The sequence below is a fragment of the Triturus cristatus genome, chromosome 7 (assembly GCF_964204655.1).
Source record: "Triturus cristatus chromosome 7, aTriCri1.1, whole genome shotgun sequence".
Taxonomy (NCBI): domain Eukaryota; kingdom Metazoa; phylum Chordata; class Amphibia; order Caudata; family Salamandridae; genus Triturus; species Triturus cristatus.
Genome location: NC_140590.1, coordinates 569,019,696 through 569,046,000, shown reverse-complemented (window position 1 = coordinate 569,046,000; position 26,305 = coordinate 569,019,696). Strand labels below are relative to the sequence as shown.

At 44.3% G+C, this 26,305-nt stretch overlaps 1 protein-coding gene across 3 annotated transcripts in view; it reads left to right on the top strand.

Annotated features, from left to right (window-relative positions):
- RAB37 (RAB37, member RAS oncogene family) overlaps positions 1 to 26,305 on the top strand; it is a 399,852-nt gene that overhangs the window by 318,259 nt on the left and 55,288 nt on the right. For all 3 annotated transcript variants that reach the window (XM_085617094.1, XM_085617096.1, XM_085617095.1), the window contains 3 exons: positions 10,516 to 10,582; positions 10,662 to 10,714; positions 25,199 to 25,264. In XM_085617094.1, coding sequence (XP_085473220.1) covers positions 10,516 to 10,582; positions 10,662 to 10,714; positions 25,199 to 25,264 — 186 coding nt within the window. The remainder of the gene's footprint in view (positions 1 to 10,515; positions 10,583 to 10,661; positions 10,715 to 25,198; positions 25,265 to 26,305) is intronic.

Below are 26,305 nucleotides of genomic sequence, written 5' to 3'. Positions count from 1 at the left end.
TCTCCCCAGTGACCGGGGCATCACAATCAAAGTGGCTTGGGAGGGTCTGACATAGCTTTCAGCCATAACTAAACTTTCCATACAGGGCTAAAAAGATATCAGTACAAAACATGTCTTGAAATCAGCTTAGCTGGTAAATCAGCCTGTCTGACTGCTAGCCAATGACAAGCATTGCTGAGCGCCCTCGCTTACTTCCTGGCCTGATTATCATATCACAGACCAAAAGCACTAGAAGTGAGATGTGAAGCCCAGCCGTGTAGATTAAAAAGGTATGATTTTGGCACATACATAAGTCTGCCACCAGTTATCATCAGACACTTCCTTATATAAATCAAGGGACAATTACTGTGCCAGCCTTTTGTTTCTGGTGATTGAACCAAACATAGAGCACAAGATTTTCATAAACGGCTCTACTAAAAATGCAGTGACATGCTTCTGTATTCACTTCTAAAACACCAGGTCACTATCAGGTAGCTTGTGAAACAGGAGGGTATGCTGACAAGCAGACAGTGTTTTTAGTGACCTCAATACTGACCTCATACAGTAGCTAGTTGACTCCACTGCAGCCGCGGCCCGTGCAGGTAAGAGCGGTGGGCCCGGTAGAGGGGGATTTCGATGAACGATGACGAGGGAAGATTAAATTCGTCATCGTCTGTCGAAGTCCCGCACACCCGGCCCACCGCTCTTACCTGCACGAGCCGTGGCTGCTCCATTGCCATCTATGATGCTGCCCGGTGCCTGAAATCGGTTCCTGAACCACTCATTGCAAGTGTATGCTCTTTACTCTACTCACTTGCTGAGTCTGGACACACTGGCATGGTTAGGATAATGTGATGCAGGTTGTACCCTTGATAAAGGTATGCATAAGACAAGCTCACCAGTGCAATGCCCAAAGCTTCCTCACTGAGATAATCACATCTCTCTACTGCCCCTCTCCCCATAGTGGTGAGGTAAAAGCACATCCGCGATCCTGCACGACTGGACTTCAGAGTCATGCAGGTTGTTATAAAAGTGACTTCAATATCTACATGGAGGAGCTGCTAATTGCAGCCTATGCTGTGTATTGTGCTGTGTTATGGATCTCAAAGCCTACTGTACTACCATTTTGCATATTTTATCTTTCCCCTGCCTGTTTCCTCAAAGCCTGTAATGTTTTGGGGTTAACATTCAAATGTACCTCATCTCTGGCAGCCAGGTACCACATGCCTGGACCAAATCCTCCACTAGATGAAGGAGAGCTTCCTCTGTATGAGCAGGACCAAGGCTGAGATCATTGTAGCTGGTGAGGAAGTATACTACTGTATGACTATCCTTCAGCTGCCTCAGGCCTTTAGAATAAAAAGTACCTACATTTACTAGTTTATGATAGCGAGCAATATCTTATCAATCATCAAATTACATCATTCATTCTAATCAGCAATTGCTGTTGTTTGTTTAATATTGCCAAATATGTTGCTCATCTTTAACCCCTTCAGCGCGGCGGGAATTCCCCCGCGGTGCTGAAGGGTTCGAGCGCGGGCGGGGCCATGACGGAACGGTTCCGTCATGAGCACAGCGCAACCGATGCTCATGACGGAACCGTTCCGTCATGGGCATGGAAGGGGTTAACAAGAGTAGAAAATATTTTAAACATTTACAAAAGTTCGTAAAACATCAATAACACTCTCCAGAGAGTGCCAAAACTCATAGTTGTTCAACCTGGGACAGTCAAAACAGGTTTCAGAGTATAAAAATTGAACTCCTTCAGAACTGCATGGACAATACCTAAACACCTTTACAATGTGATCATAAACACAAATTAAAATCTAAATGTAAACGTATGAAAAACGTGTTACCAAATTCATGAATAACATGAAAATTATACTCAAAAAAATAAAAAGGAAAACCATACATCAAATACATGATCTCAATTTAATGCAAAACTAATGACTCCTGTTGGCTTTATATTATACATTTGCTAGTTACAGTTGTGCAATATCACATTTTCAATATCTCGTGCATATATCCTCTGGAAGATATTTAGAATTCAATATGTAACTGTAAAAGACAACTGTACTGATATTTGTAATAAATATTTTATTTAATGTCAACATTATCAAGCACTTAAAATCAAATATTTCTTTTAAATAACAACATACAAAGCCAATATATTAATAAAATTGAAATCACCGGCATAAATATCCAGTACCTTGAACAGTGATCGCATGCACAGTACTTTTTCATCAAAATATGTAGAGCTGCACCAAAACAGTGTGTTTAATTATTAACTCAATATTGATTACTTGATCTGAAGTTCAGTAAAAGCGAGAAAGATAATAATAAATCACTGTAAATTTACATTTAGCTCACCCGGTATGAATCAGTGAATACTGGGTGCCCAGCACTAAACTATTCCTGGATACAATAATATAATTTAATCCTGGGCTCCTTTAAATACTGGGAAAGTAATGCTTCTTCATAGCATGAGTTTCCTCTCCATTCATGCCTTTGATAAGGCCACCCAAAGATAAATGAATATAAAGCAGAAAAAGTACATTGTAATATCAGAATATCCTTTACCCGCTAACATGTTCAGATCCTCTGAACCGATGAGGTGCTCTGCTGGCATGGATAGCAGCCTGGCATTTCAATTCTTATTTTACACTCCTTTAACTATGGTTGTTCTCAGATGTATTTGGTGAAAGAAAGAAACAGGAAGGTCCATTATCTCATTCTGGCTACATTAAATACAGGAATTCATGCTATTAGAGTTCTGTAAAATGACTCATTCATAAAAATAACAGGGAGGACTAAATTAGATTTTTTGTTGTTGAAAGAATGCAAAGATAGAGCCTATGTAACGAGTACCAATACATTATTATTTTATCACTCAGACGTTTCAGCCTAGGATGGGACTAGGACGAGCTACCAATTTAATTCCCCTACGCTATTGATTTTAATTTGAAAAAGCTATATAAAGTTACTAGTAGGAGCTTTTCAGTTCTATTTCAGGAAAGTATGTAATCACATTACTTAATTTGGTAGAACAAATACTGGCACTCTAAATCACATCAAGAAGGAATTTAGTGTATCATTTTAAAACTCTGCTAAAGGGACATACATCTCTCATACCCCAGATCACAAACCAGGTCATTTCAACTCATAAAAAGGTTAAGGCATGAATAGTAATTATACAAAAATAATATTTTGTCACTGAAGCTCTTCAACCAAATATCGAATATTAGTCTTCAAATTACGGTTTATCAGTTTCTTTCCTGTAGGCTATTACTGTTTATCATAAAATTACCAATTAGTTTGTTCAGTAATACGGACACCCTTCTTATATATTCAGGGGAATTCTTTTGTTCAATGAAATAGATACTAGCGACCTGAAAATAGTCTCGCCAAAATATAATTTAGTTTTTCTTTTCAAGTTTCTAATAAAGGATCGAGCATACATATGTCGCTTTGTCCCAAGTTCACAAACCTAAATCATTGTACACTACATCTTCTGACCTATGTACAAGAAGCAAGCAATTTTTTGTGAAAACCAGGTGACTCTACTAACTAATCCATCATTATAAAATACATATTTGGCTCGACATATAAAAGTCTGTTAGTGAACTAGTAAAGTAGAAGCATGAATACGAACTGAACTGTGGGTCAAGTTACTTGTTCCTGTGAGATATGCTCTAAACATAGGGATTGAAATCATTATGGTAAAATGTATAGTTCATTTTCAGTGTTTAGTCTTTCCCTATCCACATTTAATCTCTATCTACCAAGATTTGCTTTCTTTGAAACATGTTTTCCCTGTCCCCTCCATGTGTATTTACTACTATATGATGAATACCCCAAAATTTCAAATATTTAGGTTGATTCAATTTATGCTCCAAATTAAAGTAAATAGCAAAAAGATATTTCATATCATAATGTTTAATGACCTGAATGTGTTCCTGCAACCTATATATGAGCATCCTTGTTGGCAAAACAATATATTGATATGACAAACACATTGTATAGTATATACTTAATATTTTGTTTTTACAGCTTATAAAATAATGTATTGTGACATTTGTTAAAGAGTTTATATTGCTGAGTGTTTGAATACCATTTTGGAGCAAAAGCAGGGCTTACGTCAGTAGCACTGTCTATGGGAATTCGGCAGTCATGTGCCTGGTGTGTCTCTTTTGAAAAATGTGATTATGACGCTTGGGCTCAGAATCTTTTGTAATATATTGGCACATTTCAAAGTAACTTGAGAACATTCTCCAATGTATCTGACAATAACTTTACATAGTTGTAAACATTTCCAGTATTTCTTTATAACCTTGTAAATAGACTTTTCCCCCACTCTACCTGATCATCAGTCTAATCTTATTATTCTGGTAATTCTTGGATTTAGGTTAAAAAAAATCAACTCTAGATACATTAGTGGCTTGTTTCACTGCTTTTCAGCACTCTTTTTGGTTATCCTGTACTCGCAAAGGGACCCACAACCATTTTTTTCCTCCCACTAATAGAGAGTCGTATCACTAAAATGTCTTTTAATAAGTAACATTCATAATATTATTTTTCTGCTTAGTAAGCTGACCTGAACCATAGTGTAAGATACTATTAGTAGCTGTTGTTTTCCTAAAGGAATGGCATTGGACTTTTCCTTCATAAATATTTAAATGTGTAAATCTAGTAAATTGATTCGCTCCAGTTGTATTCATTAGTATGTTAAACGCTGTATTGATTATTGTTCCATAATTTATGAAATGTCAATAATGTATCCCCTCATCCATTCCAAGTTAACAAAATATCATCTATGAATATGACTCATAGTGTGGTATATTTTTAACCACCATTTAGATGACAGACCCCAGGCGTTACCTCTATTTCAACCTCACCCACAGCTAGGAGCCTAGGGACAATCATTAATTCATGGTCATTTATCAGACTGTCATTTATAGGAATGCGAGTTGCCCCCCAAGTCAACGTTGTGATCAAAAAGGGATCAATTTTATTCTCTCACTGATCTGTCAAAACCTATTGCCAGAAGCCAGCCATTCGGTTTAAGTGACAAAAACCCTCTTCATGTCCCTCCTGAATTACTGCGACATCATCAACACTGGCCCTCATCACAAAATCCACAAAAACAGGCACCCATATTGTGCCTTAAACTTAGTAAATGGAATGACAACATGTCTGCTCGCCAAGCCAGGATCAGATTAAAAGATTTATGCACCATACATAGCACCTTCTGGGAGAAGGGTCCACAAATCTGTAGAAAATGGCTTCATGCTATACACCTCTCAGAGCTTTCCATTCCTCGGCTGCAAACCGGATTTATCAATGCTCATCCAAAAAGAAGAAACTTGGAGGCAGACCCTGGGTGTTCAAGTCCCAAGGATGTGGAATGCCCTCAACCTCTCTTTGAGATAGGAAGCCAACCACGTGCATTTCAGGAAAGTACAAAAGTACAAAACCGGATCTGACAAGACTGTCATTCTAACAGGTTTGCTGTGCACCAGGGAGCGACGTCGCAGAAAATCAGAGGTGAGCTTCCATCCTATCTGATCTAATTTGCCTTCCCATAGATCGCCTTTTCCATCTCTGAGCCTTGGATATTCATCAGATTGTGCTGTGAAGTAACAGAAGAGCGTGAGTGTAGGACGGGATATCCTCGATGAGCACAAGCAGGGAAGTAGGCAGATCCACGAAGGATCAAAAGGAGCCCCATGCACAGGTGCACACCCAGAGTCTTTCAATGTCCACATTAATTGACAGTTTCATAAAAACATATTCTAAATGGAATACACAGAGAAGGCTGGAGCCTACGAGGTCTGAAGGCATCAAACCAATGCAGGGGAAGGTCCCCACAGTAAGGTATTATAATTCCAGATAAATATATAAATACATGTAATTTAATTTACTTTAGTATTTTATTTATAGGTGACAAGACTCATATTAGTTCTTAGTTCAGGAGACCTCTGCATCTGAACTGAGGGGCCGATTACGATGGCGGACGGACTGGAGTCCGTCTGCCATCGTGGTGGTGACCGGGACCGTCCGCAATACATGCAGCGGTTCCGCACACCGAATTAGGATGCGACCGCCACCATGGCGGTCGCATTTTGCATTTTAACATTGCTGCGAGTGCTGCTGACAGCAGCACCCGCCTGGATGTTAAAATAGCATGTTGTGCATTTCACTGCACTACATGGCAGGCACCAAACGGGGCCTGCCACTTGGTGCAGTGAAATTCAGGGGGGTACCATGTGCACCCACACCCCCCCCAATATAAGGGAGGCTCGCAACGGGCCCCCAAAACCAATCTCCACTAGCCTTTCAATGGCGGTTTACCCGCCACAGAAAGGCTAGCTGGAGACGCATCGTAATTTGGCAGATGGTGCCTGCTAGGCACCGCCACCATTTCATGGATGCAGACCGCTCCGCCAAGCAATCTGAATGATTGCCTGTGGCGGTTCCGTGGCGGATGGTCTTTGCGTCCGCATGCGATTCCCCCCGCCATCGTAATGTGGCGGGGGAAAATCGCGGTCCGATTGCAGAAGGATCGCCACCGCATGGCTGGCAGTGGCAGTCCTTCCGCAATCGTAATCGGCTCTTGAGTATCCTAAGGCTGTGGCATACAGCGAGTCAATGTGTGCCAAGTTAATGCTAATAAGATTGCAGTGTTCCAAGCTGAATTTAGTATTTTGAATACATACTTCATTATGTACTCCACAATACTTCACAGAGGTTAGCAAGCTAGGACCGCTCACCCGAAAAGATCTTCCACTTGAGACCATGATGAACACATTTGCTAGCTCCTGTTTTAAGCAACTAAAGTGCTTATATTTCTGCTTCAGAATTAAAGTCCTACTGTATCAACAGCTATAGTTTCTTCTCAGTTGTAATTTTGATAAGGATTATTCCCAGGCAAGCCAGTGTACTTGATCTGTTGGTTGCACATCATCCAGAACTTAGCAGCCATATGACAATCATGTGTTTAAAGATGGCCCCTGTGGGCCTGTGGACCTTCAGGGGCCTGCTGCTCAGCCTAGGGCCCATAAACAAATTTAGCAGGGTGCACCAACATTTTGCACTACGCCATTGATCAGTTTTCTTTAGTTAGTTATGATAAAGGTCAGTATCCAAGATGCCAAACTGTGGTAATAGAGCCGAACCAAAATCAGACACCGATGCAAAGATGTAACTCTCTCCACCCAGAGCAATCTAAATACCTTGCTAAAATCCCAAAAGTTAAATTTAACATGTATCCAAGGATTTAGCTTTATGTTCATTTTTTTGTCTAGATACTTTGTTTTTGCGTCTGCACAACCGAATGAGACCATGATGACCTGACTAACTGGTTTAACCACTGTTTTTCATCTGGTTCTCCAGGGGATTATGCAGCAAATCTGGCATAGCTGCATAAGTCGTGTGTACGCATGAGCTGCCTCTCTGCCATTGGATTCTGTAGAGACCTGTTGGGTCATTCACAACAAACAATGTAAAGTGAGACTGTAGAAATATTTTCATGAGGCCTAGGGCAGGCAGGGGCCCCTGAGCTCAAATTGTAATGCATAGAGCCGTTGTACTACTAGCGTCCTGGGTTTTACTCTATTATTTAGCCCAAAACTGAAAACTAAGGACACTTCTTTAGCATTTGACTCTCAGGGTAACAAAGTTGAGCAGTCCAATGAATACTCAGAGAGGTGGTATGTATATAGCCAATGGGCAGCGGAGTCCTGTACAGGGTTGTGTAAGGTACAACCCCAGAATGCAATGCAACATATAATTATTAGCAATAAATAAATGTCCTGCCAGAGCTTGTACCTATAAAAAAATACTTTACTTCTACATTACTTGAAAATACTGTACATATAAAATTCAAAGAGCCTGATATGTTAAGGTGTTGTATCACAAGAGGAATCAGTCAATACCAAAATGAGGATATGTACACATTGGCGAGTGAAGTACTTGTGGCCTGTTTCACTGGGTGCCCCTCCAGGGCCCTGCCTGCCAATCCAAAAGTCACTTCTTGACCGTACTTGTAGCATGCAACGTAGATGTCCCACATTCACAGTTCTCCTCACACTCCCACAGTCCTTATAAATTGTATCTCTGTCAGTAAGCTAACACTCTAGCTGGAGGCGGGGAGGCACAGTTCCCGGTGGTGTGCGGTCCTTGCATGGTCCACCAGGAGCAGGTAGGCTATCTGAGCCAGATGGGGCTTTGTGGATGTGTCTGCCTTGGGCCCAACACAAAACCCACCACCCGAACAATGCAAAGAGCCCGCCGCAGTATGCAGCAAGCGACCAATGGACGTCAAATAGAGCCACCATTGCTGACTCCAATCAAGTGATAGCATCCACCTTCTCTAGGTGTTTTGGGTTTCTGTGAGAGTGGCTGCCTAAGTCCTGTCACGAGTGCTTAATCTCACTGCAGGGTATGTGATCTCTGTGAGTGCTTCAACATCCGGCCGTGCCACAACAGCTGTGGGGTCACCAGGCCTCACCCCCCATCGGGGCACTGCAGATCCCTCCCTGGGTTACAGCAGACTCAGCCCTGCACTTTCCGCCTCAGCCCCTACAGTCCTCCTTTGTAAGGCAGCTTCGTTGTGCAAGTGCACCTGCAGCACCCCTCTTTAGCAGCCAGGTAGCTTCTTCCCTCAATGCAGGCCTCAGGCAGTTTGTCTTCTTGTGGAATGTAGATCTTCCTAGGTGCCTTGTCTCAGGGGAGTTTACATTCAGCAGCTCTAACCCTGGCACACATAAGAGCTTCTCAGTCTCCACTATTGGGCAACCCCAGGGTTTGGTAGGGAAATCTTGGCTTACTGGCTAGTAGTTTCTGTCCCATTTTTATACTACGGTTGTGCACAAAATCTGAGGACTCCAATGGTCCAGATCTGCGACTAGTTTCAGGCAATTATTACCTTTTGTGTATTATTCCCAGAATGTGTCCGCCGTAGCCTTTGTCTACCTGTGTTAGCAGGACGCTTGAGGGGCAGTCAGGAGTCTCTGTCATGATGAACCCAAAACAAGGGCACAGAGGTGGGAAAGGCTGCCCCACTTAAATACCTTGTGATCCCTTGGGGCAGCAATTCTAGAGAATAATGGAATAAGATGGACAGGGGGAATTTCCCTACACTACAAAAAGACTGTGGACCTTATATACAAAGGTAAACTTACACTTTTGGTGTAAGTTTACTTGTTCTTTGCTATTCACAAACTACGACTGTAGTTTTACGTGTAGTATATTTACAACTGCAGACACTCCACACATAAAAAGATAGGACAGTCTCTGCATTCGTAAAGATACTACACGTAAAACTACACTTGGATTGTGGGAATAGCAAAATAATAAACATGCACCAACAGCGTAAGTTTTCTAAGGCGCTCTGACTTCTGTCCTCTGAACCCTGGGTTCTGGTTTAATACAAAGGACCTCGGAGATGCTTTGCTGGGTCCCTGCAATGCAGTACGCGGCCTGCGGATCTCGCGAGACTCCATCTTGCATATCACTTTGGTTCAGGAAATCAAAGTGGATTTCTCTGTAGCCACATGTAATAGACACCCTTTAGCTTCATCCTTCTGGGCACATGGATAGTACGTTCACATGGGTCCTATGAAGATGGAGCGAAGGAACCGGTTTCAGTGGACACGGCAGTTAAAGCCCCCTCCTGTCACTAAGATCTGTTGCTACCACTACTGTCAATGCTCTACAGCCTTGTGAGATGACATGAATCATTTTTTGTAAGTTAGGGCACACTTGGTGCGCCTCACTAGACGGAGAGCCTACCCCTGGGCCTCATTCCAAGTCACAGGAAGCCCTCAGTGCACACACCTGATTGTTGTATTTGCTGAGGCAAAAAAATCAAACCAACAAAAGCTCACTATGGGGAGCCCAAGGTAGGGGTGCACCCTGATCGGAGCCATGCAGGGACCCATTACCTATTCAAGAATACATGGTCCATCTCTCACTCGTATTCCTGCCATCACTGCACCTGTGACCGAAGAAGCATAAGAGAACCATTCTGGCCATTCACAAAAAACACTCGCGAAACAAGCTACACTTCCATCCAACGCTCTTCCAGCTGAGCTCTGCTCAAACTGTAGTGTGCAGCCCACTTGTAAGAAGTTCGAAGCGCTACACAAGCACTCACCCGAGCTGCAGTAAAGCCTTCGGAAGTGTATGCACTCTGCTGTTAGGAGCACAGGGCTCCCCATTGCAGCAGCCAGATTATACTGTGTTACCTGTGCTTTTCCATCCCTCTCTTCTTTTTCTGACCCAGCCTCATTATCCGCACCTCTACATTCTCCACCCCAATTCTTCATTTTAAGGATGGAGTCTGGTGCTATTTAGCAAAAAATGATGGTGTCTGATATTTTTATTTCCTCCTTCGTGAAATATCTCATTTCAATGCAAGTCATCGTGCAAAATCTTTTCCCCCTCCTTCTGTTTAAAAATCTCCCTCTTGAGTGTTCGCTATGGTGGCATTTTCTCCTGTGTTCTCTCTCATTCTCTTTCACTCTCCCATTGCAGATTTGGGACACAGCTGGTCAGGAACGGTTTCGCAGTGTGACACACGCCTACTACAGAGATGCAGAGGGTAAGTTCTAACATGAATCCTTCTAAGCACTGAAGCAGTGATTCAGAAATCATTAACCCAGTGCCTCTTCTTCTTCCAGCCCTGCTCCTCCTGTATGACATCACCAACCGAGCTTCCTTCGACAACATTCGGGTGGGTACCAGCTGAGCTGCTGTTGCGCTGCATCCCTATCCTGAGTGGTAGCTCCCTCTCCCTAAGCAAGGGACTCTAGCCGCTTGCTGGGCCACAGCTCTCACTTGCTGTAAGGGAGGGCCCACTCTCCTATGGTGGACAGTGACTCACTTCCCTCCTCACCATCCCTGAGGGATGTTCCCCACCATCCCTGAGGGATGTCACTCCTCCATAAGCAGCAGTGTCCTCCTAGATTCCTGCTCCCTGATTAGTTTCCTGTCCTAAGTGTGCCTATTTGTCACATATTGCCCTGTTGCTCATTTCATGCCAGAGAGGTATTGGAAGAGAAGGAGGTGTTCATGTTTCTGGCTCTGGGAAAGGGGTGTAAGGACCTTTCAGATAACTTCCTGGCGTTGGAGGTGATAAAGGTGGGGATTCTGCGACATTCTTCTTTGTTTGGGGCGGGGGTTTGGGACAGGCGTGCTGGGATGCCCTCCATATTCCACGTTAACAGGCAGCAGTGAATTGATCCTTCACACAGTGTTGCCTTGATGGTCATTGTAAGGGGTTGCCCACACTCTGATACATAAGGGGCATGATGCATTGTACCCTGACTTTGGGTGGGAGTCGGGGAAAGGTGTGCGCTCTGTTCACAGATCCTGTTATGGTGGAAGAGCTGCTACTCGGTCCCCTCTGCTGGTCTAGCAAGCAGCGCCAGACTGGCCGAATCGGGCGTTTCCCCGGTGGGCCGCTAGGGCGGGGGGTGGTTTTGGACCCCTATGGAGCTGTTTTTGTTACCGGGGTGATAAGATAATGAATCAGGAGATCTTCTTAAATCAGTTATCCAAGTTTTATTCGTAACAACTCCACCCGACACACGGAGCGTCCACCGAGGACAGTGAACGAACGGCAACTGGCTACCGACTTCGAATCACGACCAGGGAACGCTCCATGCGTCAGGCCCGTATTCAAATAACCACAGATTACAGAATCCCATCAACATTCCTAAGATGTCATCGCGCTAACCGCGCGATGACTACAATCAAATATATTCATGAGCATCGCGCGCTAGCCGTGCGATGCCCGACATGTCCACCATTACACCACCTTCCCCCTTTACACAAACAAATACAGAAGAAGAAAATTACACTGAATAATATCCTAAACATACTTAATATCTAATAAATCCACCAAGTTTTTTCGGTAATTTAACAACACGACCTCTAGAAGTACAGATACTAGAATTGCAGGGTGGCTTGTTGAGAACAGGCTGGGTATGGGTGTCTGACACGGGTTCAACAATTTGAGTAACAATAGATGGGACCATTCCCGCGGTTATCTTCCCTGAATCCAACCATTGTTCCCAATCCGAATCATCCTCAACATTTATTTGATTATCATGGATGATCTTTGCGTGATGTGAAGACACCTTAACTAGATGCCTTTTATTCCACCAACCTTTATTCCCAACAAAAGCAGCCCCTTTACTAGTTTTAAGTACCTGTTCAGGAGTAAAAAACTTAGATTCCCCCTTTTTTTACCAAATTTGGCTTTTTGATCAAAACCCAATCTCCAACCAGTATGTCCTTACTATGTAAGTTACATTTCTTATCAAATTCGGCTTTCATCATGACTTGCAAGTTTTATTCGTAACAACTCCACCCGACACACGGAGTGTCCACCGAGGACAGTGAACGAACGGCAACTGGCTACCGACTTCGAATCACGACCAGGGAACGCTCCAGGCGTCAGGCCCGTATTCAAATAACCACAGATTACAGAATTCCATCAACATTCCTAAGATGTCAGATCACATATATTCATGAGCATCGTGCGCTAGCCGCGCGATGCCCGACATGTTCACCATTACACGGGGGCTAGTTTTGCAGCATAGCTGCAATATCGTCCCCCTGTAACAAAAGCAGCAGCGGTGAGACGGGAATGGTGCTTCCAACTAGTGCCCCCCCCCATCCCTGGGGGCCGGCGGAGCTGTTTGCCAGGGCCGGTTTCGGTTCCCAGTCCGGCCGTGCTTGCAAGCAGATGTGTTGGAATTTTCTCTGGCATCAGATTTATGTAGTTCTTAAAAAACCATACCTCCGATCCCTGGGATAAGCAGTGTAGAGGGTGACACTCAGGTGAATCCGAGGCTGGGATGCAGAAAGCTCTTGGTTTGCATGATCTGCTGCACTTTCATGCTGTTGAGAAAGTGGGACTTGATACAGTGTTTTATTGGAGCAAGGGAATGGGGGGATTTGCAATATATGTGACTCTGGGGACATGAGGGACTGCTGCGATCTTCAGGCTGCCTCTGGCTGGCCATGGGCTCTACTATCTTTTGATCTTAATGGACAATTAATGGTTATCCGTGGTTCATCAGTGGCCAACCATGGATACTGTAACTCAGCAGTCCCAAAGCTCTGCTTTTCTCCTCAGACTGTGAACTCAGGTCTTTTTAGGGAACCCCTGGGACTCTCATATTTACGGACAGTGCGATGCTGTCGGCGTCAGCCTTGATGCTTCCACCTGCCAGGCTGTGGGTTCTCTTGGATCGAAGAGGCTTTCTATGCTGAGACTTGGAACAGCAGCATTCCTGTGAATAAGCACTGTATGTTGTGCCCAGAAGTCACTATAACTAACTCATGGCACCTCTACATCTCAGGGCGCCCTTTGTATCTGGTGCTCTGATATTCACGCGACTGCGGGGAGAAGCAGGCTCCCTGGCTAAGGTAGGCAGACTAACTGCAGTCTTTGCTCAAATGTATGAACCCACCAATCAGAATTCGGTCAGAATTTGTCAAACCCCACTGGACAGAGTGATATTATGTGAACCTTGGTGTATGGCCATACCATTCAGGAACGTTCAATGGGTTAGCTCAGTTCTGTTTGCCACCTGGGATAAACCACCATCTCCCCTGCTCACACCCCTCAACCCTCGAGCAAAGCTTAAGTCTTCAAGCCCTATTGCCCTTTTCTTTTAAGATCCAGTCTTTTCGCAGGCCTGCCCAGGATCCCCTGGTCCCCTGCTGTACACCAATGCAGTGTTGCAGCAATCAATACCTGCTAACTAGATGTGCTGCCGGGGGCTGGCTCTGAGATATGGGTTCAAGTTTATCTGTGAGCCTCAAACAACTTCATTGTTAGCCCAGGACATGATTGCACTTCATTGTCACTGGAATTCAAGTAGGTCTTCATGAGGATGAGGGGCACCTGTTTCCCAGTGTGCAAATAAGACAAAAAGTTTTGGGAGAACAGGGGCGTTAGAACAGCACCACCTGAATGGAAGCAAATGAGCGGTATTGGTGATGGGCTCCAAACAAGTGCTTAAAGAACTCCTTCATCTTCTTGCACCTCGATTCTTTAGGTCAGAGGTGGCAGTGAAGATAGTGATGTAATATATTTTGTTTTCGGAGTGCTACCTAATGCAGAAGTAATGGAGTGCCCATTGGTTGTTTGACCATAGCAAGTCTGGCACATGGACTCATCACTTTCCAACAGGGGAAGACCCCCCCAATCCCAACTTTCAATGCAGGCCTGCATCCTGTCCAAGGGCTTCGCAGCGGCAGCCAATACAGTGGGATTTGTCACAAACACACTGAATGCTCGCCAATGATGCTGTGTGTACCAAAGTCCAGGCTGCAACCTTCAGGATGGGAACATGTTATACGCCATTATTTTAAAGTGAAGAGCCTTCTTCTGCCTGATCACCCCAAAATGTATTTGTGCCACCTTCCTTGGAAATGAAATCAGGGTAAATGTTTAAGTGCTCTGTATTTATTGTATTGAACTGTTACAAACAAGGCATTAGAATGGACTGTGTACATTTGGCAATTAATTAGAGGGGAGAGGATGTGGCCAAACGGGCCAGGACTGTCGATCTCAAATTTGGGGAACCGGGTTCAACTCTTGGCAATGATACTCAACATCCTGTGATTCCGGGCAAATCACTTAATCTCCCCGTGCCTAACAAAAATGAATGTCTCCTTGTGTAACGTAACTGGTGCTCATGTAAAGCAATCTGATACCTTTGGGTCAAGTTCGCGTTATTAAAAACTCCGGGAAAAAAATAACAGTCAGTTGCCGATATATGGGTCTAAGAGGTAGGGCTGTCATTCTCCCCTACTCTCGACCCGTAATGCATTTCAGGTCCGGGCAATGAATGATCACTGGTTCCAAAATCCAGCACGCTGTCTTTTGCTGTCAGATGTGGTATATTGCTTATAAGAGTTTGCAAAAACCTAGTCAAATAAAGTGTGGTATGATCAAGGAAAATGATCGAGAGATGTGCCTAGCAGATATTTATGGTCCTTGAAGAGTCAACATGTAAAGTTATTTTAATAGCAAATGGAAAGACAGAGTGAGAGAGAGAGATACCCAGACAAAGAGAAGGGTTATCAATGTTCACTTATAAGTTTTCTTTAAAAGCAAAAGGGCATTGTTGGATTTCGGATTCCTGTTATTTCATTGTTCTCAGCAAAGCAGAAAATGTTTGCAGGAAAGTGGGACAAACAGGAAGGTGGATCCAGAACATCTCCACTATAAAACCATTGGGAGCACAACAATACTCACTGTTGTTACCAAATTTCTTTAAAGACTTTCTCATGAACAATGTATTCAAATCCTTGTCACAATCAAGACAGAGTGCAGTTAATGGTGCCACAGTAAATCTGTTTGCGATCATTATGACTAAAAGAGCTGATATGTTACAATATCCATACCGCACTTCCTCACACCCTGTCTGAGAATGAACGAGGAAACTGGGAACTTGCAGTTCCACAGAACAAATTCTCTCTTTTTCTAAATCTGTAGTTAAAGGAAAAGGGAAATGACATTTCTCCCCATTAGCCCAAAACTCCTGTTTAGTCCTCCTCATAATAAAATGTACCTTTTGTTCCATCAAATCATTGTAAGCCTTCCAACCCTCAGTTTGTCTACCTAAATCATCAGTCCCTCTCTAATATTGTAATTTCCTTGCAAGGAACAGTTTTTCCAGTACAGGCTGTCTTCTATGCTGATGCCGGAGTTAGTCTCTGAATCTTCTCCCACGTTGGCACCGGTGTCAGAGAAGGAAGGACTGATGTGGGTCTCGGAGTCAGGGTGGCAGTCTGCACTGGAGTTGGTGTTGAACCTCTTTTGAGTCCAAGGGGTTCCAATGGCACTGAGGATGGATCTGCCGGCGGTGAATCAACTGGGAGCCTCTGCAGATCTTTGTGCCCTAAAGCGTGCCCGAGGAAGCCAGAAGAGTTCCAAAGATATGCTGCATGTCCTCCTTAAAGGCCCCGACTTGCTGTGGCTTCTCCGATGGCATTGCAAACTCAGGGTGCATTGGCATCAACTCCAGATTTGGCCCCTCGGAGATCTGGAGCAAAATTAATTACCACCTTTACGGCCTCGCAACTTCTTTGATAGAGAGCGACAAGATGGGGTCAAGTCAAGTCATTCTTATTCTTCTGCTTGTACTTCAGTTTACTGGAGGACTTCAACTGCGAAGGCTAATTCTCGTACAAACGACTGTGGGAGTGGGACTCACATAAGGCCCATGACTTCTTCCTGTGTTTGGCAATGTACATCGTTGCGGTCCTGCATCACCTTTGGGTGCAGGAGGGTGCACTCATCTCATGACTTGGAGTTGTGCCCCGAACCCAAGCACCAAAGACACACCTCATGCAGGCACATGACAGATATTTGTTTTCTGCAATTATGGAATTATTTCAAGCCCATAGTTTTAGAAGGGGGCATTATTCCCATCCACACAGGACTTCGTTTTGAGGGTATTCGAAAACCGATGAAAGTGGAAGTGGAGCTACGGATCCATATTAGAAGATGTGGAAAGAAAAGAGTTGATGTTGAACGCAAGGGGCAGCTTATATGTAGCTCGCTCTGTCACTTCTCAAACGAAGCCTATGCAGAGCTGCACGGTGCGACCTAGTGCCGTGCGGAAGCACTGTTCTGAAAAGTTTCTGTATCCAGTCTGACGCCTGTAGAATATTCTAAAGGTGAGGCATCTGCAGTTAGATAGAGTATCCACCAGAAGTATCAAACTTGTTCCTCTTGGGTCATAATTATCCTTTGAAAATGTTTGATGTAGTTGTTATGACAGCCAGCCTGACTAAGAGACCCGTCACATTGAAATTCCCTGCTACAATTAGTTAGTCATACACCAATAATGAGAGCTGATCCTGAACACCCTTAATTCTTGCTAGGCAAGTAGATGTTAGCAATTAAATAAACACCGCTTTCTAGCAGCAGCTTCACATCATATCTGTCTTCAGCATCCATAACAATGTCATGAACCAGTACTTTAAAATGTGTTCCATCACTACTTTCAGAGCTCTGCAGTTACCTGCAAGATCCAGTGCTGACAGATCCTACCAGACGGGACTCCACTGCTGTCTGTGCAGTGAGAGACTGACATTAGGAGACCAGTACATCTCCCAGACTTTCAAAGAAGAGAGCCCACCACCCGCATCAGCTGTTGATATACTTGTCATTGTTTGGCCTCAGGGGTGAAGCTGATCTGTACAGAAGTTGGTCTTACCAACCTGGGACTCCCACTGCCACAGCTGCCCAGTTACATGCATTTCCCAGTCCTGACCATTCCTACCAGAAAGGAATCCACTGACGTCTCCACACAGCGAGACAACATTAGGAGGCAACTGCATCTCCCAGCCACCCACTGCATTGAGCCCACCAGCTATGTATGCCGAGCACGGTCTTCGCTTGGGTTCAGAGGTTGGATCTCCAGTCTCTAACTGCTTTTCCTACTTAATTTACCACTGGTATCACAACTCTGTTGCCCATTTTAGGAATGCTTTACAGTTACTATTGAACTTTCAACACAAAAAAATAATCTTGTGTCATATACTGTCACTCGCCTTGCCGCAATCAACATGTTCAAGTTTTTTTAGTTTTTTTCTGACCACCGACCATTTGTTTAACTTGTATTCACTATTTTAGGAGATTGTAATTCTTGTTTCAGAACCTCCAGTGAGCCAATGTCGGACCAACTAGTACAAGGTTTACAAGAGTTAAACGTTTCTACTACACTTAATGGGTACACCCATATCAAAATGCATGCTTTTGAAACTAACTTTAGCAAAAGCATCCCAGTTCTACATCAGTCTGTTACTCTCAAGTTTGGTATGATCCTTTTTTCGCTTCTCTGTTGATCATCCACCGTGCCCTCTAGGGCACCATCTGCTAATTTCCCAGTTCTGATCAAGGAAGACGAGATTGTGATCTCTGATCTCTTAGCCCAATTTCTTAAGGATTTAAACAGCAAAAATCTATTTTACGAAGAATCCCTTGATATTTATTTTTCAACTATGAGCGTAATTATGGAGTAGCAGGCCACGTGGTGTAAACCTAGGGTCCTTCCCTCACTGACTCTTGGTTTTTACTGAACCTAAAACCAGTGGCACAGAAAAATCATTGGATGGAGATATAATAGTGGAAAATATGCTCTGCAATTAAATTAGATTATCAATCCATTGTGACAAAATACAAAAGGTATCTCACCTGTCAAAAATATATTGGGATCATGAAATTAGCAAGGCTTTAGCACAGTCAACCGCCTTTGTCTCTGCTGTCATAAACACTTTCAAGCGCATCTCTATTTGCCATGCCTTCCCATGACCTTTGCAACAGTTTAAATCTTTTTTGCTGACAAAATAGAAACGATTCACAGTTCCATGGTCCAGATGGACAAACAGCTGCCTTCTCTCAAGGGGGATTCTGATCAGTATCAAGCTGTTTTCCAATTATGGAGTGTTCAATCTCAATACAATCTTGTTTGAAGTCCCTTTAATTTTACTGAACAAACATAAACCTATGGCTCCATGATGGACCCATTCTCCGCTTAGTTAGTCAATCAATATTCCTCGCGTTTTTCTCCTCTTATCTCACACCTAATCTGTCTCGATCCATGAAGCACTTCTTTCTGGCTTCCTAAAGAAAGGGTTGAAAACTCTCTTAAAAACAATCTTTCCACTTCTGAGTTATCAAACTTTATCAAACGTTCAACTTGTTACACTAGATTAAGTGCATGAAAAAGCTACATGTCTACAACTACTGACGATAACCATATATTATCTCCAATCAGAATTCAGTCCATGGCATGGGACTGAGACTGCTTTGCATGGCGTTCTGGGTCAACACACATCCTGACTATTGATGAGACTTCAACCATCTTGCTTGTTCTATTAGCCGTTTGGGTGGCTTTTAATATGATGGGGCATCATAACTTTGTCCGTATGTTTCTCGCCATGGTAGAGGCCTCAGATGTCACAATATTTGAACGTTAGTGGCCACTCTACGAAATATGAGTGTGTAAGTTTAACCCTGCCTTGAATGCCCAACTGTATGTGATATTGGTATCCTGACTTTGTTGTCCCTGTGTGTACAGAGGCCCAGGTCTGCCCATGAAACCTCAAAAGTCCAGAACGTGTTCTGTGACATGGAAGGGCGCACCAGGTGTGCCCTCATAACTGAAAAGGGACTATTGTCCATGTCCTGGCATCATTACATGAAGTTGTGAAGTTGTGGTGGCAGTGTGCCATGTTTTGTGAATTCTTAGTCTTAACCAAAACTTTGTTTCTGTGTCAAAGGAGATCATGATCAACTGACCTCGCTTGTGAAAAGTTCAGCTTTAGCAGGACTCACCAAATATTCCACTGACGTTCCTATGAGTGTTGAGTGCTTGTGTGAGCGGTAAATGTGTAGTACACGTGTAGTAGTAACACTGAATGCTGGTAGCAATGGGACCCATTTTGGATAGTCTTTGGTTTAGCATGGCACAAAACAGAGAGTCAATCCAACTTCCACAAACAGTTTAAGTATATTGACTGCATTCCTGTGGCTGGAGGATGGAAACCCAGACTCTGAAGTGAGGGACAATGGAACGAGGGCTACTTTCAGAAATTCAAAAAGGTCATTGTAAGCAAAGAGCAAATGTTTAGTTCTTCTTTAGCACTGCAGTTTCTGTTGTAAGAGGTAAGGAGGTTTGTTGGTAGAGCCTGCTCTTTTGTCTGTCCTCAATAACTGATTCATGAAGGCTGATGACATCCAGGTGCAGAGATCTCACACTTCATTGGGCCCTTGTTGTGGATACTCCTGCTTGGAGCTAGCTCCACCGCTACCTACTGTAATACCCGTCATCTTGCACAAAGGCTGTGTCTGAGCTGTAGCCAGAAAATTGAACAAGAATAACCTCAAACTGGTTCTGAAACTGTAGACCCTGGATCCACATTCCCTATCTGGAAAAAGAGTATGCACATGAGACCCAAATCACTCCATGTTTTTCCAGTTCTAAGGCCTCAATGACTTAGGAACGGAGTGCCCTGCAGAGTACTTGATGAACTGATGTATGTCTAGGGCTGGTGTCTGAATGGCAGCCATTCTCCCAGAGATGAGGAAACTGTAGTGGCTCATGCTATCCGCAGTATGAGCCAGCTCGTGGGCACATGTGTGGAATTCTTATCGGTGCAGAACCCTGACTGTGTTGGAGTTCTGCACCGGTCGTTGTGATCTGGCAGTTGAGCTGGGGGCTGCGCTACTACTGCTCTGCTTGATGGTCCAGTCTAAATAAAGACTTATTTTGACTTACCGGTTTCCTGTTGTTGGATCACCACAGAAACCTTATCTGAAGTGGAGGTGATCAGAGTCTGCCTGGTGTCCAGAATCCTATTTGCTTGTTCAAAAAGAGAAAGAGAATGCCTGGCTGTGCTTGAGAAGACACTTCAAGGAGGAGTGGACCAGCATGTTCCCAGCTTCAGGAACAGCCAGAAGAAACTGACTACCAGAAGGAGCAAAGCCAGGAGTCAGCCCATATTGTGAGAGGTCACCTGGTCTCCTGAGTGGTTTGCATAGAGAAGTTCACCAAAATATCTAACTAAAGAGCAACATCATATCATCTGCTATACCTTCTGTTGGCCAAGAGCATGGTGCTGATTGCCAGCGTTGAGTTTGCCAAGCAAGAGGAGCCATTGTCACCGCTGATGTAGAAAGCCCTGATCTATGCTGGGAGGCTCCAATCGCTGAAGCACAACACCTTCTAGAGAGCCAGCCCGGAGGTTTCAACTGCTGAGCCCGAGCGCCCATCTATACCTGGCCTGAGAGGCCGCAAATGCCTTAGGCTAGTGACTGCAATGTGGCCTTCCACGCTGACCTGTACAGCAGAGTGATGGGATGCACAGCTTTTTCATTTTTAAATTTAACCATGTTTATCCAATACTAATCCCGAGGTGCGTGCTCACTGGGTTAATGCCATGCCCTGGTGGCATATAGAATTGAAACCATACTGTATGGGGCAACATTTGTGTCCCAAGCCCAGCCGCACAGCTTTTTGGGAGAATACCGCATTTCTCCACCCATTGTAATCCATTTAAATCCATGTACTCCATATTCTATTCCACTTTTGTTTACTGAAATCCCATTCAAGCCACACATGGAATGTCATGCTATTTTCCAAAGGTTTCTCATGCCCGAGATGTGCTCATCTGGACCTCTGTAAAGAACACAAACTGACGCATAATTCATCCACAAAGCAGTGTTTATTAGAACCCAATGCATTTTGGGCTTATTAGGCCCTTCTTCAGGGTTAACTGCAAATGACAGTAGAACATTTATCATTACTACATTGCCCACTATTTAACATGTAAAAAACTGTACTGTCCATTATTATATATATGCAAATCCATACTAGCCATATACTGCTTGTTAAACCCCAATCAACCTTTACAATCACATTCAAAACCATATTTATCCGACTGAACAATCAACACAAACAACTTAAAGTGAAATCCCACATACCTGCCCTCACTGTCTACCAAAACCTGGTTACATCCCCCCTCCTCCCTCTGACTCACTATATCTTATCTCCTCCCCAACTTTCACACTACACACTGTCAATACCATTAAAAAAACAAACCGCTCTTGCTAGTAAACTCTCCGTATCATCACCACTCGCACCCACCATTCCCCTCAATCCAATTTTTTTCCCACTATATTCACACTTTCTCTCCAATTCCTGGATGGAGAAATGCGGTATTCTCACCAAAAGCTGTGCGGCTGGGCTTGGGACACAAATGTTGCCCCATAAAGTATGGTTTAACTTCCACGCTGACCCCCATCTAGTGGCCGGTGTACCGAGACTGTGCTTCCATGCTCCCGTACCATCAAAGCTGTAGGAGCAAGTTTGCAGAACACACCCACCAACACCATATGAACTTCATCTTCTCCAAGAGGGTGAAATCACACCTACCTGTGAAAGACTGACAGACTGAACACTCTGAGACAAATGTGCCATAAAGACCTAAGACTTTGTCTACGTGAACTTGGACACATTAGTCGGTGGGGACATTCAAAGTGAACTCTAGCTGTGCCTAATCATTCCTATACTTCACAGGGGATTGTGGACATTAGGAAAGCCCCCAGGTGTGAGAGGGCACTGGAAGGGGGTAACCTGCCAATGAGATCCATAGATCAGATTGCAACACTGTAACAGTATTCCTATTTGAACTACTAAGTATTTAACTTTGCTGTCAGACTAAATTACTGTCTTTTTACTACGGTAAGTACTGGGCTGGACAATACTTTATTTGTTACTCCATGGCAGTATGCTGGGTGTCATATCTTCACAAGATGGATGCTGGTTGCACTCTCTAAGTACTTGGTTACTCTCCTTCCTAAGGTTGACTCATTTTGGTTGCTCTCATACACTAAGAAGGATTTCTCTGTTCGTCTTGAACAATCACACAGTTAGTTCTTGGCTGCTTCCTGATTATCAGATATTTTCTTTTTTGCATTTCTTTTTGTCCCATGGTTCTTAGTTGCTTTCTGACTTCAATACTGCTGTTTTTGGGTGCTTTTCTGTTCACAGACTGAGAGACACGTCAATTTTGTGGAGTTTGTCTTCCATTCTCATACTCTTCGACTATGAGTTCCTGATCATCATTGCTACCCCACGCACCCACCCTAGACTGCGAGTTTTCATAATATTTCTTTACCCAGACCATCAGTTTTCAGTCACTAATCTTTCCAAAGAATTAGCTCCCCAGCCCACAGACCTTAACCCTTTGCTTTTATCCAAATCCCACATTGTGGGTTCTCACTTGCTTATCCATCCCATAACTGTAGGTTCTTGGTTGTCCTTCGTAGTGGATTTTCAGTAGCATGCATATCCTCGGACCTTCTGCTATGAACCCTTTCTGTGAGTTCTCATTCGGTCTCCTATTTCTATACTCTGGTTCTTAGTCCATTTCTTAGGAATATACTCTGGGCTCCTGATTGTTCTAATATCACCAAATAGCCATTTCTGCCATTCCACATGCACATAGCTGTCACTTTAAGGCTTTTCCAGTCCCAAGTGCTGAGTCTTTGACTGCTTACTCACCACCAGGCTTTAGTTTCTATCGCTTCCTAGCCCTAAAATGTGGGTCTCTCACCCTCAGACTGTGGGCTCTTGGTTTCTTAGTCCTTCTCTTATCCCTATTGTACAGGTTCTCTTTTGCTCCCATGTCTGTGGCCTCTTGGTCACTCTACCATCCTCAGCCGGTGGCCTTTTATGCCCAGATGTCTGCCCATTGGATTCACTAAAAGTGGTTGCAATTAGCACACTGAATGTTCTCAAATCCAATGGTATTTTGCAAATCAACCTATGTACTGATTGGTCTGTTTGCAAAGTACCGAATTGTAATGGTCCGCTATTCGACCTACGTAATAAATATAATGAGGTAGGTTGCTAATAGCACTATGATTCCTGCCGTCATAGGGATGTTAGCCTTCTGGGGTCAGCAGACCATCATGTCTGTGGTTTCTTTTAAATAAAGTAATATTTTTAATGCAGCCCATTTTCCTTAAAGAGAAAATGTATGCATTTAAAAAAATGAAATGTTTGACAACCTTATTTTAAGACTCTAAAAAATGTTTTTGTCAGCATTCACAAAGGGGAAGGGGTCCCTTGAAGAGTCCTTCCCATTTGCACCTCCTTTGAGGTGTCGGTAAAATATTAATGTTTTGCAACTGGATTTTGGTTGCAAACCATCAATACATACCATAAGGATCAGTATTTGAAAGGGATGCCCTAAGCATGCCTCTTCCAAATCGAGATGCTGTATGGGTTCATAAACCCATTTAGCGATTCAGTAACATGTTACTGATCGCTAAGTGTGTTTAATACATTAGAAAAACACATTTACTGGTTGCAAACCCTGCGATTTAACACAATTTCCTTTCCTCAAACTCTTTTTCTTGGTTGCTGTTTATTCCCCAGGCTGTGGTCTCCTGAGCTCAAACAAAAATTTGACTTCAGGTTCTAAGTCACTGCCCTGAGCTCAGACTGCGGGTTCTCAGTCACTGTCCTTTGCTAAGGCTGCAGGTTCTCAGTCACTATGCTGTGCTCAGACTGCGGGTTCTCATTCACTGCCTTGTGCCCTGTTCTTAGTCAGTGTCCTGTGCTCAGACTGTCTGTTCTCAGTCACTGTCCTGTGCTCAGACTGCAGGTTCCCAGTCCCTGCTCTGTGCTCTGTGCTCAGACTGCGGGCACTCAGTCACCACCCTGTGCTGAGACTGTGGGTTCTCAGTCAGTGTCCTGTTCTCAGACCGAGGGCTCTTAGTCACCGCCCTGTGATCCGACTGCGGGTTCTCAGTTAGTGTCCTGTACTCAGACTATGACTTGTCAGTCACTTTCCTATGCTCAGAGTGTGGGTTCTCAGTCACCGCCCTGTGCTCAGACTGCAGGTTCTCAGTCAGTGTGCTGTACTCAGCCTGCAGGTTCTCAGTCACTGCCCTGTTCTCAGACTGCAGGTTTTCAGGCACTGCCCTGTGCTAAGACTGTGGGTTCTCAGTCACTGCCCTGTGATCGTAGTGCGGGTTCTTAGTCACTCTCCTATTCTCAGAATATGGGTTTTTGGTTGGGATACATTCTGAAGAGTGTTGGTTTTCAGCCGCTCCTACCTCCAGCGAGTGAGTTCCAGGTCGCTTCCCTATCCCCAGAGGGTAAGTTCCAGGTCGCTGCCCTATCCACAGAGAGTGGGTTCTAGGTCGTTGCCGTATCCCCAGAGAGTGGGTTCCAGGTCGCTGCCCTATCCCCAGAGAGTAGGTTCCAGGTCGCTGCCCTATCCCCAGAGAATGGGTTCCAGGTCGCTGCCCTATGCCCAGAGAGTGGGTTCCAGGGCGCTGCCCTATCCCCAGAGAATGGGTTCCAGGTCGCTGCCCTATCCCCAGAGAGTGGGTTCTAGGTCGTTGCCGTATCCCCAGAGAGTGGGTTCCAGGTCGCTGCCCTATCCCCAGAGAGTAGGTTCCAGGTCGCTGCCCTATCCCCAGAGAATGGGTTCCAGGTCGCTGCCCTATGCCCAAAGAGTGGGTTCCAGGGCGCTGCCCTATCCCCAGAGAATGGGTTCCTGGGCGCTGCCCTATTCCCAGAGAGTGGGTTCTAAATTATTGTTGTATTTGTCATGCACTCCAGGCTGCACTTGGTTGTCTCGCTTTCACCACACTCTTCTCTTTCAGGCCTGGCTCACAGAGATCGGCGAGTATGCGCAAAAGGATGTGGTTATTATGCTGCTGGGCAATAAGGTATGTGCCTCCCCACTTGCAACATGTTCCGTTTTTTCTGCCTCGTTAGTTGTCAGTCACGCACTTCCTGTTTTTAATCTTTGTAGCTATTTTTCTGGTGAATGCAACAAGGTCACTGACTCCCCTGTGGCCTCCAGCTCACGCTCACCCAGAAGATAGTGTTGTCCTCACTTCCGGCCCTGAGCGGTTTATGCATTCTCTGCTCTATCAGCAGCTGACAGACTAATGCTTTGTGCTGAGACTTAAGGGGTGTTTGACATTGGCCTGCAGAGAGGCTGACATGCCTTAGTATGGCACCTAGAAGCTACAAAAAGCTTAGAAACCAGCAGTGGGGTCTCTATAAGTGAATTTTCTGGGAGGCAGACATTGTGCAACAGGTAAACCTGCTGGTGACACTTACAAAAATTATATGTTTGCTTAAAATGTTTAAATCAGATTTTGTGTATGTGTTTGTATATATCTACATTACCTACTGGCAATAGCCAGTAGGTAGTTATAGTTAGGACCAAAGTTTCAATAGGAAAAGCATTTTTTGTCTTGCCAATAACTTTGGCGTCCCTTGATGGAATCTCCACAATATTTTCCCAAAACTTCCCTTTTATGGTTTAGGTGCTCTGTTGAAAGTTTCTGCGTGATCCAACAATCGGGGCCGAAAAACAGGGGGGCCCCAAAACGTATTTTAACCCATGTTAAGTCTATGGGGATTTTTCATTTTTTGAACACGACTACAGCTCGAACTGCTGAATGGAATTACACCATATTTGGTAGAAAGCTAGATGTTATTCCAGAAAGCGTACTTTTTGTGATTTGGTGTAACCTCCCGGGGGTTAACATAAATAGTAATGTGTGTGGGGGGGTCTGCCTCCCCCCACACAGCCCCGGGGACTGCAACCTCTCCGGGGCACAAATACAATCATGAAGGGGGCCCGTAGCTGACCCCCGGCCCTGGGGACCACTAGCTTCCTGGGGCAAATTTCAGCAAAGGAGGGGGGGGCCCGCACTGCCCCCCTCCGGGAGCCCCTAGCTGACCCTGGGGAACGC